General features: G+C 42.8%; 1 protein-coding gene across 1 annotated transcript; it reads right to left on the bottom strand.

Annotated features, from left to right (window-relative positions):
• Positions 1-909: 909 nt before the first annotated feature.
• Positions 910-10,548, bottom strand: SCRT2 (scratch family transcriptional repressor 2). The gene is made up of 2 exons (XM_044300021.1): positions 10,401-10,548; positions 910-1,610 (listed from the first exon to the last, which is right to left on the bottom strand). The coding sequence occupies exons 1-2, from the start codon at positions 10,546-10,548 to the stop codon at positions 910-912; spliced, it is 849 nt and encodes a 282-aa protein (XP_044155956.1).
• Between the last annotated feature and the right edge of the window lie 5,384 nt (positions 10,549-15,932).

The raw sequence follows: 15,932 nt of genomic DNA, 5'->3' as shown, positions 1-15,932 counted from the left end.
ATAAATAGGTGTATCAGTCATCCAAATATAGTGCATATTCTCATTGCTTTAGAAAACACTAGAGGTAACACTGTTTTGCAGGAATCTGCGACAAGTTCCTTGGAGTTGGGTGCCATTTTTTCTTTTATTCCCTTTGCTATATAAATATTGGCACAACTTTTCTTTTTTTTTTTCTACTATACATGTGTGCTTCCAAATATTAAATCAAGACACTGGAGGAAATCGTACTGCCTTTATGTACAGCCAGGCTTGGCGCCTTTGGGAAGAACTTATGAGGGACATTCATGCTTTTGCCTGCAAGATACATTTTTTTTTTGTGCATTCACGACTAGGATACTTTGTACATGGAAATTGGAAGAAGCGTGGCACAAAGTTCTTGGAAAAAATAAAAATAATACTGATCCATTGGCAGCAGCGCCGTACAATGGCGCCATGCATATCCCTAAAAAAATAGATGAGGCTAGACAGAAATGGCACCTGAGCCTGAGCGATGAAGAGCCTCTCCATTCCGTTGAATCCCGTTTAGTTCTAATGACACGTTCACATTTCATGTGGTTCATCTTAAGAAAGCTTCGCTTTGCACATAAGAATTCTTTAAGAGCTTGAGTGGAGAGGACGTTAAGTCTCATAAGAGAGGAAAAAGTGTGAAATTTATATTGCACGGCTTAAAATAAATAGACTTGAATAGAAAAAAGCAATGTGTGATGTGGTCCAGTAAGCATGGGGGCATATGGTGCACTCATAGACGGTGGTGAAGAACAACTTAAAGTAACACTGTTAGATGCCAAGTACCCTGATTTTTATTTTTTGTTTTCAGTTTCTGGTGCCTTGTGCCATCGAGAAGAGCGAGAGGGCACAGTGGTTTGTGCCATGTTTACTTGTGTACAGTTTTATTGCATGCACCTGGCTTTAGCTTTGGACATCGCACTCATGCTCCGAGCCCTTGAAGCAAGCCGACTCATAATGCTTGTTGAGATAAGACTTAAGAGCAAAGGTTTTTTCGCACCGCTTGCACTTGTAGTGTTTGAAGGCCGAGTGCGTCTGCATGTGTGCGCGAAGGTTAGATCGGTCGGCAAAGGCTTTACCACAGTGGGCACAACCGAAGGGCTTCTCACCGGTATGAGAACGCATATGGCCTTGTAGCAACCAGGGGCGGCTGAAGGCCTTCCCACATACATCGCACTTGTGTTTCAGGTTGTGTGTCAAAAGATGCATGGCCAAAGCTGGCATAGATACATACGTTTTGCCACAGGTTGGGCATTTTCTTGCCATCTTACTGTCCAGGCTCCTGTGAGTTTGCTTGTGCCGACTGAGGTTGGAGGAGGTGGCATAGGTTTTACCACATTCAGAACACGTATGGCGCTGACTTCCATGTTTCTCTCCACTTCGTCTTGATCGACCATCGGTGATGAAGAAAGCATCTATTGAGTAGCTGTCTGTGACTGCTGCTTCCCCGCTGAAGTAGCCTGCTGAGAGACTGGACTGTGGGCTGTCGGGCTCACTGTAATCATCATGGGTTGGTGTGTAGTCAGTTTCAGATGATGAAAATTTGCTTCCGCTTTTCTTCCCAACGTCGTAATCCGATGGTGTTATACAGTGGTCGACATAACCTGTGACAAAATAAAAGACATTGCTTTACCTTGACACAAATTTCAGGAATATCATTGATTCTATGCATTGTTTTTCTCTTTACATTGTATTACATGCAGGGAAATTTCTCTTGCTCTTGTAGAATCCTATACAGTGAGATATTCATATCCTATATATTGATTTTCTGGTAGTCAGGATCCAGGCTAATAACACAAGGACACTTAGGTTCAAGGACAATGATTTGACCTTAAACAATTGCAGACTGGGATGACAATAACATACTGACATGGTTACATAGGGTACAGGACAATAACATACTGATGGGGTATGGAGCAATGACACATGATGGGGTAAAGGACAATGATACACTGATGGGGTGCAGGACAATAACATACTGATTGGTTGCAGGGCAATCACACACTGACATTGTGGTACAGCACAATGTTACACTGACACTTGGAGGACAGGGCAATGGCACACTGACATGAGGTACAGGCGAATGACATACTCACCCTTAGAGTACAGGACACTGACACTTGGGGTACAGGGCAATGATACACTGACACTTGGGGTACAGGACAATGATACACTGACACTTGGGGTACAGGACAATAATACACTGACACTTGGGGTACAGGACAATAATACACTGACACTTGGGATACAGGACAATGATGTACTGACACTTGGGGTACAGGACAATGATACACTGACACTTGGGGGGCAGGACAATGATATACTGACACTTGGGGGACAGGACAATGATACACTGACACTTGGGGTACAGGACAATAATACACTGACACTTGGGGGACAGGACAATGATATACTGACACTTGGGGGACAGGACAATGATACACTGACACTTGGGGGACAGAGCAATAACACACTGACACTTGGGGACAGGACAATGATACACTGACACTTGGGGTGCAGCACAATGACACACTGACACTTGGGGGGGCAGGACAATGACACACTGACACTTGGAGTACAGCACAATGACACACTGACACTTGGGAGGCAGGACAATGATACACTGACACTTGGGGGCAGGACAATGATACACGGACACTTGGGGTACAGGACAATGATACACTGACACTTGGGGACAGCACAATGATACACTGACACTTGGGGTACAGCACAATGATACACTGACACTTGGGGAAAGGACAATGATACACGGACACTTGGGGGGCAGGACAAAGATACACTGACACTTGGGGGCAGGACAATGATACACTGACACTTGGGGGCAGGACAATGATACACTGACACTTGGGGGGCAGGACAATGACACACTGACACTTGGGGGGCAGGACAATGATACACTGACACTTGGGGTACAGGACAATGATACACTGACACTTGGGGTACAGGACAATGATACACTGACACTTGGGGGGCAGGACAATGATACACTGACACTTGGGGGGCAGGACAATGATACACTGACACTTGGGGGACAGGACAATGATACACTGACACTTGGGGTACAGGACAATGATGCACTGACACTTGGGAGGCAGGACAATGATACACTGACACTGGGGGACAGGACAATGATACACTGACACTTGGGGTACAGGACAATGATACACTGACACTTGGGGGGCAGGACAATGATACACTGACACTTGGGGTACAGGACAATGTCACACTGACTGTTGAGTATGTGATAATTTAACCCATGAATACCCCAGATGTTTCATTATGTCTGTTATCAGACTTTCAGTTTTCCATGCCGCTGAGTTTCTGCATCTGACGTTATGTAGCAGGTTCAGGACAGGTCGGCATACAGCATGTGAATAATTCATAGCACAGAGCAGCATTGATTTGTAAGTAGAATAGTAGGTGCACTGAGCGCACCCCACAGTGGTTTCCATAAAAATCTCTCCATTTAATTTTACACTGACATCATCATGTTTACTGTTACATAACGAGGCCTCATATTACCTCTATTACTTTACAGAACTGTCAGGAGAATTGGGACAGGAGCAAGGATTTGGTTTCATGCCATTATGGAGCTCTGCAGGCTTTTTATTTATCTGCAGCAAACATCTAGGAAAACCCTGATTTTCATGTAAATCAGTAGGATGAATACGCACATAGGCTCTGTATCAATAAAAGAAGATTCTTACATCCCAGATTTCCTAGCTGCCCTTATGAAACACATTTATTTGCCTTCACATCGTGGCTTGTTTTGACCTAGTTTTGTTCTCATCATTTCATGATAGATTACTCTTGCAGACAGATATTACTATGCAGACAGAGACATCAAGCATTGGCTTAGTCAGTGGCCACCCATAAACATCATTTTTGTCTAATTTGAAGTTGTGTGTTGATGATTTTCATCATATATCTTTATAGAGGACAGAGCTTAATTTTGCTGATGCAGAATCCAAATCCCCTTTATAGACAAAGAGTGAAATGATTCCTGCTGCCTGCAGTCACCACTAGATGGAGCTCAAAGGGGTTCTTCCACTAATAACACAGCCTCTCTCCACAGGATAGGTGTTAAGTATCTGATTGCTGGGTTTCCAAGTTCTTGTATGGGGTTGGACCATTCACTTTAATACTGTAAGTGTAAGTATATTAGTTTTATATTTAAGTCAATTTAATATTCTACCATTCTCCATATATGGAAGAAACAATACATATCAGTATTGCATTGAAGTTACCTAACATCATACCTCCCAACATTTTGGACGGTCAAAGAGGGACATGTATGGTTCATTGTGTAAAAGTAAATTTGTCCTGCATATTTATACACTTTAATAGTTTTCTTCGCACACAATAGCACAAGAATTATACGAATATAGAAATGTCTAAAATCCAAAGTGCATCAAATAACAAAATAATATACAAGGTGGGGTTAAATCTAACTATAGGAATCAGACAAACACTTTCTTGCTCAATATTGTAAATGAAACAATGCGAATCTATATCTATATAAAGAGGGACATTTAAGGAGTAAAGAGGGACATTTAAGGAGAAAAGAGGGACAAAGGGACTTGGATCAAAAATAGGGACTGTCCCTCCAAAAGAGGGACACTTGGGAGGTCTGTAACATGCAACACTCTTTAGAACTCAAGAGACTGCCATCCCATTGTTTTCTAGTGATGTCATCACACTTAGGCTACATTCACACGTCAGTATTTTTCTAAAATCCGAATTTCGGTCCGTTTTTTGCGGATCCGTTGTTCCTGAAAATGTTTCCGTATGTCATCCGTTTTTTGCGGATCCGCAAAAAACGGAAACATGTATACATTTCAATAATCAAATAAAGTTGTTTGGATTTCTTTGAAAAAAAAAAATTAAAAAATTATTTGCTATGTGTTTCCAGGAACGGATTCCGCAAAAAACGGAAGACATACGGAATGACATCCGAATGTCTTCCGTTTTTTGCGGAACCATTGACTTTGCATTGTACCAGGATCCGATTTTTCAGGAACATAATAGGACATGTTTTATATTTAAACGGACATGCGGAACGGAACAACGGAAACGGACAGCACACATTGTGCTGTCCGATTTTTTCCAGGACCCATTGAAAATGAATGGGTCCTGATCTGGTCCTGATCTGTTCTGCAAAAAACGGAACAGATCAGGAAAGAAAAAACGGACGTGTGAATGGACCCTTAGTGATATCATCTACAATAAAGCATTGAATTGGAATTTTCTGCAGTTACTATTATAGGATTATGACATTATACATTTATAGAATCTGACATCTTCGTTTAAACCTGACTGAGCCACAAACAGTAGAACCCATGCCTTTTCACTTTTATACTGTATGTGCCTTGGTTTCTTATTCAAGTAAAAGATAGATAGATAGATAGATAGATAGACTGGGATTTCTTGGGCCCACCAGAGAGAATAACATTGAGGGCCCACCTTCAGTCTGTACAGAACATAGATGGATGAATAGATGGATATATAGATATGAGATAGATAGATAGACAGATAGTAGATAGATATGAGATAGACATTAGATACATTATAGGTAGAAATTATATAGATATGAGGTAGATATTGTATAGATAGAGTGTTGGACTGGGATTCCTTGGGCCCACCAGAAAGAATAGCATTGAGGTCCCACCATCAATTTATACAGAAGATGGATGGATAGTAGATAGATATTAAATAGATATGAAATAGACATTAGATACATTATATATAGAAATTATATAGATATAAAGTAGATATCAAATAGATATGATGTAGATATTACCTGTAGATAGATAGATATAGTGTTCTTGTATGTGGTTAGGGTGTCTTAAGCCTCATATATGAAGACACTGGAGAACTGCAGCAGATCTGTACATGTAAGCTGTCCCTGTAAGGGCTGATTCCTGCTTTTGTCACTAATAAACTAATGCTCTTCTCAGCCACAAGTTTATGACACCTGTTCCCTCTGTCAGTCCTGCTGTGACATTATTTACTGGACTCTTCTGTCGATAACTGTGATCTATTGATCTGCAAGATGAGCCCTTCTCCAGCTCAGCACGGAAGGATGCTCTCTGCTGAGATACACATCACCCTATTGATGTCACTGCATCTATATTCTCTAAAACTGACTCTGCCCCCCCATTCCCTTCCCATTCTTGCTTTTGATGACTGTCAGGGAAGCGATGCTGCAGAAACCTACATTTCTGTCTCTGCAATGGAATATATCAGCGCTGGGCATTGTGACCCTTTAACTTCTTGGATCTCTTAAACCATTAGCGTGCAGTCAATATTCCATTTAATGCAAGCATTAGCTCGGGTCAGGAATCTTATATCCGCTGTCCTCTCATTTTTCTCTAGCTCCTCTACACAGTGGCATACTGTGCAGAGCATGTCTTAATAATGCATCATTTGCTAAGTCTTTCTGGCGTTTTGCTTGAGATAAACCTGCTATGTAGATCAGATGCCTGCACTGCACAAACCAAGCATTGCCATTTGCCTTTTATGCTATGTGTGTTAGCAAAGGAATGGCCAGTGATGTGCCTATGCGTATAGGTGTGCCATCAACACGGCTCCTGCCCCTCCTCTGCAGCTTTAATGCATGTGCTTTGTATCAAGGTGACACCGCAGAGCACGTGGAAAAACAATGTTCACTTCTTGGCCTGCAGCGCCTGGGCTTCGAGAGGATGTAACTCTTTCCCCAGATCTGCTGCTCCAGCCATAATAGATAAAGATTGCGGATAAGTGGAGACGACGCCGTGCAAACAAACCTTGGCTCATACACATTTCATGCATTAAAAGTGAAGATAAATGCAGCAGCTCATTGCCTCAGATCAGTCCAGGTCCCTGAACATTGCTGCTGTTACCACCCAACAGATGCTCGTAACAAGGGAAGATGTAATTAGTTTTGTCATTACAGGATTTATTGACTTTAGGGCTGAAATCTGCAGGCATCTGTAGTTATATGGGCTGCTGTATGTTCACCAAGGGAAGGGGCCTCACCACCATTTCTGTTCGGGGAAGCTGTTCCAGTTCTGTAATGGATTGTTGGGCTGCTGGGTGAAATGAGCAATCATTGTCTGTGATGGGAATGTGTTATGTTCTGTCTGTGGCTACTATGCCTATACCTTCTACTTAACACTACACATTATTATACCTGTATGATCCCATGCCTCGAACAGAATATAGCAGTATGGTCCCAAAGCTCAACCAAATCAAACCAAACTTTCCTTTGAAATGCAGATGACCATGCTAAAGCTTTATCATTTTCTGGATATTTTATGAGAAGTCCCAACTCTTTGAAACATATAATTATAGTCATGGATGGGAAAAGGAGAAGGGACTGAACAGCAACATGATGACGTTTTAGTATTATCCTTGTATAATCCCATACTTTGAGCATAATTTTGCAGTATAGTCCCATAACTCAACCAAACCAGAACCTTCCTTTGAAACACAAATAACCACATTAAATCTTGATCATCTTCTTGATATACCACAAGATGTCGCAACTCTTTTGAAACACATAAGTATGGTCATGGACAGGAAAAGAAGAAGGGGCTGAACAGTAACATGACGACTTTACTATTATCCTTGCATAATCTCATACCTTGAGCATAATATTGCAGTATTGTCCCATACCTTGACCAAAACCTACCCTTGAAACACAAATAACCACACTAAAGCTTTATCATCTTTTGAATTTATTGTGAGAAGACCCAAACATAATTATGGTCATGGACAGAAAAAAGAAGGCACTGAACAGCAACATGATGAACAAAGACATATCTCTTAGACACCATGAACATGACCTTAAGAAGCCTGAAGACCCAAACAGAAGACAAGACATCTTAGAGACACAATATGGTCACCAGTCAATACCATCTTGACTGCACTTAGAAATAAATACATCTGGTGTGCTCAGTGATACCAGATAATCTTCCTCAACATCTTCTATCAAACTCAAGGAATTCAAGTTATAGCTTCTTGCGGCTACAGCACTGTCAAGGTGCAGAAGATTGACAAGTCCATTGCCACAATTACTGCTGCCTGACTATCCATCTTGCTTCACAGATTGTTATTTTTCATCCTCCTCATTTGCAGATTGTGCAGTCACATGATTCAGGTACAAAACAGCTTTCCTCAGCAATATTTCACACCTCTCCAAGCACACGGCAAGGTTATTTTCAAGAGCGTGACTTTGAGACAGACGCTTCCTTCCAGCTACCTTTCCCTTCTGACTGTGTCATTAATACCTTCTGTGGTGCTTGGTGACACCTGTTTGATCTTAAATGGTATTTTGCTAGGTGCATGAATGTTGTGACACGTGTAGAAACAGTATTATTAGATGCAGAGACACCATGTCACAAAACGACAAGTCTTCTCTATCAGCTGTGGTTGTCACCGTCACCTTGCAGCACTGGGGTCATGGGTTTGCATCTAACAGGGCAACAACTGCATAGGCGGCATGCTTTTCCCCTGTACTACCAAGAACTCCCTTTCATTGGCACACTCTGCACACACTCCCAGCTTGGGCCTATGTGCGTTCGTGGATTTAAAGGCAAAATTAGAATTTTCAATGTCGTTGCAGTCTTTGTACAGTCCTGCAGAAATTGTCAGTGCTATATAAAAGATATTAAAGAGGAAAAGCCACCGACATCTTGTTCTTTTTGAACCTCTCCATGTGGATCTCACATGAATAAACTAGAACTAGGCAAAGTTTAGGAAAAAGGATGTATATGATTCTGTATAGATTGTGCTGTTAAGGGGTTAACTCCACAGCTGCTGTCCAAGTCTGTAGCCATTATAAAAAGAAATGATTAAATGTACTTTTTGCCCCACAGTTGTCTTTATAGTAGGATTTTACCCTTTGTTGTATGTGTATGACATGTTATTAAAAGTTTGTGTGTCATAATCATGATGTGATATGGAGCACCATGTTGATTTGGTCCACAAGACAACCAGGTTAGTTAGTGTGAAACTACAAGCCCTGTTTTTAAGCGACACTGGGACTTGTAGTACCTCCAAGCAATGGAATATGTGTAGTGGATAGGTTCAGTAGCTTCCTCTGCTGTGAAGATGTCTTGTCCTGAATATGGCCTAAAAGGAATTGCATTATAGACTCGAGGCTTAGAGCAAGATGTGCTTAGCTTGCAGATGTCCTGCCCAGGGACCACAAGTTGCGTCTCAGTAGCTGAAGTACAGTACAAGGTTATACTGAAAAGTCTTCCCATTGTGCCCAATATAACCCTCTCCAAGCAACATGACAGCCTTACCTGATCCCCTCCCCCTCTACACAGTACACATTCAATACATCCACTGGCAAATGATAAGTTAAAAATAAAAACCGTCCTCGGATTTTTTTGCTCCCCAAATTCAGAAAGGAATCTTATTCTCCCAGGATAGAGCCGCTTAAAGGGCTTTGGAGAGAGTCTTTTGGCTGCCTCCTGAACAATGAGGTCCCCGGAGAAAGCTTAGATCCCCTCCCCCCATCCCTTCTGTCCTCCCCTCTGTAAGGCTCAGGCATTCACTCCTCTAAAAGACATCAAGGGCTAGCTAGTACAGGAATTAATGCTGTGTCCTCACACAAGCAAAGAGCGCTCACTACACATACATGGAAGGAGACCATTGTTCATGGAGCTCTTATTCTACAGGTGACAGCAGGAAAATGTGGCTCTGCCCCTGGGCCTGCATTGCTCTGACTAAAATACAAGATCCCTGTGTGGTCGGCGCTGGCCGCCTTGTGAACTTTCTGATAGTTCCTCGTGTAAAGTGTGTGGGACGATGAAGCTTTTCGAACTGCGCTTTACGTTCTCCAACATAGAATTTTGTGGAGAAGATTTAGAATGACTATGTTAGAACCGTACGTCCAAGGCCTGGTAGCTGCATGTGTCCTAAGTCAACAGGAGAGACATGACAGCCAACTCTTCGGTCTTCATCCTTCACAATGCAATTATCTACCATGGGGCAGACACCCATAAGTCTTGTAGTGCTGTTCAATCATGAGGACAATGCTACCATGCTGCAAAAGTAACAATAAAATTCTCCAGGTTCGAAAGAACAATCTGAACATATATGGTAAAATTGTACAATATTTTTTTGGGTCGATAGAGGCCGGAACAATTTATGTGCATTCTGTAGTGTATGTATGGCCCAGTCTGACTTTGCTGGAGCAAACTTTTGTCGTAGGGTACAACAGCGGTTCTATATAGCAACAGAAAGTCAGAAGTGGTAAAGTCTGTACGTATGTGTATGGGCACATGCGTGATGTCATGTAATGCTATGCAAGTATATTGAGTAGACATCATGCTTCTCCTCGACTCCATCCTCTCCCATCCATGCGCAAGGAGCTGACTTACCATTTTCAGCAACAGGGCTTCCCACAGGGCTGGTGAGAGACTTCCCCAGGACACAGGGATCATCAAAGTGGTGGTAATTGGAAGCTGAAATCCCGCTGGATGAAAAGTCATCTAGTTTTATCTTCTTGACGAGGAAAGAGCGTGGCATGGTGAACTGGACAAGGGTCTCCTTTTGTTGAGGGCTAGTCTTTAAAGAGCCGGGGACGGCGGCTCACATTCAGCACTGGACAGCTCCGACTTTCTGCAGTGTGCAGGGAGAGAGAGTGAGAGAGAAAGGAGATGAAGGGAGCAGGAAAGGAGGGAGGGGGGAAATCTGGCAGCAATAGCTGAGCTCAGCACTCATGCTGTCTTTATATGGGACGCAGGCCTGAGATCAGGTGGTGCTTTGCAATGGAGCTGTTTAGCTCTCTAATCCATCAAATGTCCCCCAGGACAATCATCACATTACCAATGAACCGGCTGTGCCGACATAGAGAAAGAGACAACCTCCTGCCTACTTACTTCTTATAGACAATGCAGTGGAAACAAGTAATGTAGAGCAGCGTGGCTGGAGAATAGGGTGGCGATATTTTATCCCACTATTGTACATGCCTGCACCCTGCAACTCACTGCTGCTATTTCCTGCACGTAGGAACAAGGGAGTAAAACTTTGAACTCAACCGTACCCCGTAATAAATCATGACGTTACACTCCTCGAATTAGGAATTTTGTTTTAATTTAAAAAAAAAAATTGTTTGCATTATTTTACATCTTGAATTCTTTATCAAGGTCCTTGAGCATGAACACAACACGTGGGGAGGTGAAGGGGGAGGCACTACAGAATAAGATCAGGAAGACCGGCATTGTGTAGATGAACTCTTGATTCCTTTGTCTTGATGCAACCAGTGTTTTAACAGCCTGCAAATCATAAAGGGAAAGTCCATATGGTGGTGGGGGGAGGGAGCATCTTAATATCCCACATCCACCAAGGTGGGCAATAAACAGCGACCCTTGCAGTTGTGCAACAAAAGGAAAGAGCCTCTCCATCTCTATATTATACAAAGAGGGGAAGAGTATAACTGGCATCCTGGGTCTGGTGCTGTCTATCATACCATAGACGGCACTGAACCTCCCACACATAGCCGCATGCATGCGAATATAAATACACTCATATATATATATATATATATATATATATATATACACCTTTTTGAAAGCCATGCCAGATCTACACTACATACTAGTGCTGTAGGATGTTAGACTCAATTGGGTTATTACAATGTACAGACTTTGGGACATACTGTATTTACTACTGGTGCACCGCAGAGGGGTGGACTGAGACTGATAATCATTTTCGATGCAGAGTGCACGCCATTCAACATAGTGCCTACTGAGTTGCAACAGGTTTCCTTAGGCAATGATAAGGTCTTACCTGATGTAGCTTGCCGCCACTTTCCGAGCAGATAAGTAGAGATATTTTCTTGTCCATAAGTAGTAATACCTTCAACTGTAAAGCCATGGTCCTTTTCCCAGACATCTCACAAGTGATGAAAAATAGGATTGGTGCTTAATACATATGGCGTTCAGCCTGAATGCTGTTTTATTGAAGGCAATGATGCCAGAAAACCGTTGCATTAATATCCATTGTTCATTCATCCTCGAAGCGTGCTTTTCTATTATAGTAACAGTTTGTAGGGCTGAAAAATACATAAGTGCATTAAGTTCAGCCTATTATTCTGCAATATTGATCCACAGAAAGGGAAAAACCCTCATGAGGAACAAGCCAATTCTCCTCATCTTAGGGATAAAATTCCTTCCAGACTCCAAATCAGGTGGTTAGAATAAATCCCTGGATTAAGGACCCTTCTCCAGTAATCTAGTGACTATAACTTGTAATTTACTTGCCTTCAAGAAATGCATCCAGGCCCTTCTTGAACTCTTCTAGTGGGTTCACCATCACCACCTCCTCAGGCAGAGAGTCCCATGGTCTCACTGCTCTTACAGTAAAGAACTCTCTTCCATGTTGATGGAGAAACCTTTTTTTCTCTAGATGTAGAGGATGTCCCCACGTCACAGCTCTGGGTATTAATAGATCATACAAATAGATATACACATAGTTATTAGTTCACCTGTTAGGAGACTTTACAGGGGTCGTCCCATTATTAATATAAAAAAATGAAGATTAGACATCACATAGTAAATGACAATCTATTTCTAATAACCTCACATGGATCCAGAGATTTCCCCGTTTATTGCTCCAGTTGCTCACTTGGATTTCAAGCTGGCAACTCAGGGGCATGCCCTTTCTCAAGGGGAGTTTCCTTTCTACTGTAGCTCTCATACAGCTTCATGGCTGGTGGCAGTTGAATGATGAAATTGAGAATGTGCAACCACCTCACTGAAACAAATGGAGATATAAGGAAAAGAAGAAACAGCAGGCGGCACTATACAGATACATTTTAAAGGGCATCTGTCAGCAGATTTGTACCTATGAAACTTCTGACCTGTTACACGTGCACTTGGCAGCTGAAGACATCTGTGTTGGTCCCATGTTCACATGTGCCCGTATTGCTGAGAAAAATGATGTTTTGATATATGCCAATGAGCCTCTAGGACAGGGATCAGCAACCTTCGGTACTCCAGCTGTAGTGAAACGGCAACTCCCGGCATGCACACTTGCTTAGCTGTTTTCAGAACTCCCATAGAAGTGAATAGGGCATGATGGGAGTTGTTGTTTTACCGCATCTGGAGTACTGAAGGTTGCTGACCCCTTCTCTAGGAGCAACTGGGGGTGTTGCCATTACTCCTAGAGGCCCCGCTCTCTCTGCAACTGCTGCTCCCTCTCCACTTTGATTGACAGGACCAGGCAGCGATAACATCATCTCACCTGGCTCTGTCAATCAAAGTGGAAACAGTGCGGCAGCTGCAGAGAGAGCAGATCCTCTAGGTGTAATGGTAACGCCCCCTTTGCTCCTCGAGGCTCATTTGCATATATTAAAACATAATTTTTCTCAGTAATACAGACACATATGAAGATGGGACCAACACAGATGCCTTCAGCTGCCAAGCACACATGTAACAGGTCAGCCAGTGTCGCAGGTACAAATCTGCTGACAGATGCCCTTTAATGAATAACTCAGTGGCTATGCTAAATTTTCAGTTACACGCAATTACAAAAGTATTCAGATCCAGGTGCCTGTTTGAAAAATGTACATTTTTCGTGGGACGAGTAAATTTGAATCCATTTTCCAGGATTTAGTTAGTAGAGGGACTTGCTAGACAATAAGGACCCTTAGTGTGGGTTGCAGGCTTGCATTTTTTAGCTAAATATCATGTTTATTATAGTATGCAGATTTTTCTTTTATGGTAGGCTTGATCACCTATATCTGGTTCGAGTGAGGCACAGAGGTCCTGTTACTGCGACCAATGATGTCAGCTGTGATGGGGCAGAACTGCAATACAAGACATGGTCAGTGAACTAGAGAGTCGCTGCTTTTGGAAAAAAACTTGCTTCGTTTCCAAGATCAAGCAACCCCTTTAAGGTATACAATCATTAAATTGTTAGTCCTCTGGTGCAGGCAGCCACAGTGTCCTATTTGCAGGAACCCCCTTTATTATCTCAACACGACAGCACACCAGCCCTTTGAGCACTGTTTATAGAAATGGCTTTCACGTGCATACATTAAAGCCTCTTGTGTCGCAAAAGATGCAAAGAACGACTCCACAAGGATCATTACCTTTTATTAGTCATGGTACATAATCATACTGTTTCATTGTTCTTGAATATAATTCCATATAAAGGAATATGGAAGGCTGTGGAGTTTTAGCAAACTGTGCAACAGATGAAAAGAATTGACTTTTTTAAACCGTATGTATTCACTTTATATATATCGTATGTTGCTGGGCCTGCATCCAGGTCATACATATGTCTCACACCGGGAGTAAGAGATTTGCAGAATTCTCCTCACATGTTCTAATTCTGCTCATTGGGGGAGATTTACTAAACCTGGTGTAAAAGAAAACTGGATTAGTTACCCATAACAATCATATTTCACCTTTTATTTTCCAAAATAAACGCTGAAAATGTAAGGTGGAATCTTATTGGCTGCTAAGAGCTGTTTTTCCGAGTTCCTGATGTATGATACAATGGGGCAATGAGGGCATCATAATTTCTCTTGTTGCACCAAAGCTCCACTAATTTCTGGGGCCAGCCCATCCGACGCTGCTATGGTCAACAGAGTCAGGCAGTGGCAAAACAGCGAGGAAGGGGCTGGTCACAGAAAGGAGAGGAGCTTGGGTGCAACAAGAGCAATGGTGACACCCTCCTTGCACCAAACAGCTATATTAAGAAAAGTAACTCATAAATGGAGCTTCAGATCAATAAAAGAACAACAGCGTTTTAATCGGGTGAACCACCACTATGTGTCCATGCAAACCATTAGGGAGGTCACTGGTGACAGATTCCCTTTAAAGTAGTCATTCATTGGTGGGTGAGTAGTGGGATGGAGAACAAGTAGACACAGGCTAAGGTCAGCCATAAGATAGGTGTCGGCTGACAGCAATTATTCCCGATCTCCTCATACACATGCTTGCTCAGTTTGGCCAAGCAAGCATAGTTTCTAAGTAAGAAGAGGTAAGGACCTTCTGTCAGACTCCTCTGGCAACAGCTTATCTTTTTGAGAACAAAAGGATCGGACAGTTGAAATCCAGCTGGTTCCATCCTTATTTCCCCTGACATCTACCATCAGGAGGCCCCTGTCCCGGCGGACAGGACATCAGATACACAGAAAAATAAACAAACAAGTATCTAGGCAAGAAGCTGGGAATCAGGGTCACCTCCTGACACTTCCCTACCAGCTCTCTATATACTGCTATGCCCACATTCAGACCTATAAGGTGGGAATAATGTGTCCTCGTGCCTGGGCTGCAAATACCCTAAAATCCCTAAGATGGTGAAGGGGAATAGAGCCAACCAGCTCCCTCAGAAGCTGGAGGGAACAGGCGTCTCTCTAACAGCCTAGACATCAAACAACAAGAAAACCATAACCAACTTATCTTTTCTGAGCAGGAAAAGCCAATCCTTCCTTCCTTACTTCCACAGAGCCAGACAGAAGCTATAACCCGCACGGAACACTGGGAGTGGGTGTAATTTAAACCAACAACCCCACCCAGTACACCTGAAGGGAGATGAATCTAGCTTGACTCCAAAACAAAACAAAAGACTAGACACGTGCTGCTAATCTGGCAGACCTCTGCACGTAGCCCAAGCAGGGCTTGACAGTACCCCCCCTCTACGGGTGACCTCCGTACACCCCGGACCAACCTTATCCGGGTGGGATCTGTGAAAAGCCCTCACCAGTCGGCTGGCACTGACATCCAGCGCCGGAACCCACATCCTTTCCTCGGGGCCGTATCCCCTCCAGTGTACCAGGTACTGAAGGGAACCCCGAAGAACTCTAGAGTCAAGAACACTGGAGATCTTGAACTCTAAATTTCCATCAACCAGAACAGGAGGAGGAGGCAATGGCAATGGTTCCACCGGTTTCACAAATT

Source organism: Bufo gargarizans, chromosome 6, assembly GCF_014858855.1.
Source record: "Bufo gargarizans isolate SCDJY-AF-19 chromosome 6, ASM1485885v1, whole genome shotgun sequence".
NCBI lineage: Eukaryota > Metazoa > Chordata > Amphibia > Anura > Bufonidae > Bufo > Bufo gargarizans.
Note: the sequence above shows the minus strand (reverse complement) of the source record. Positions and strands in the feature narration are given on the sequence as shown.

Coding starts and splice junctions, on each gene's coding strand:
- SCRT2 (XM_044300021.1), bottom strand. CDS start 10,548: ATGCCACGCTCTTTCCTCGTCAAGAAGATAAAACTAGATGACTTTTCA. Junction 1,611..10,400: donor AAGCCCTGTTGCTGAAAATG/GTAAGTCAGCTC, acceptor ATTTTGTCACAG/GTTATGTCGACCACTGTATA.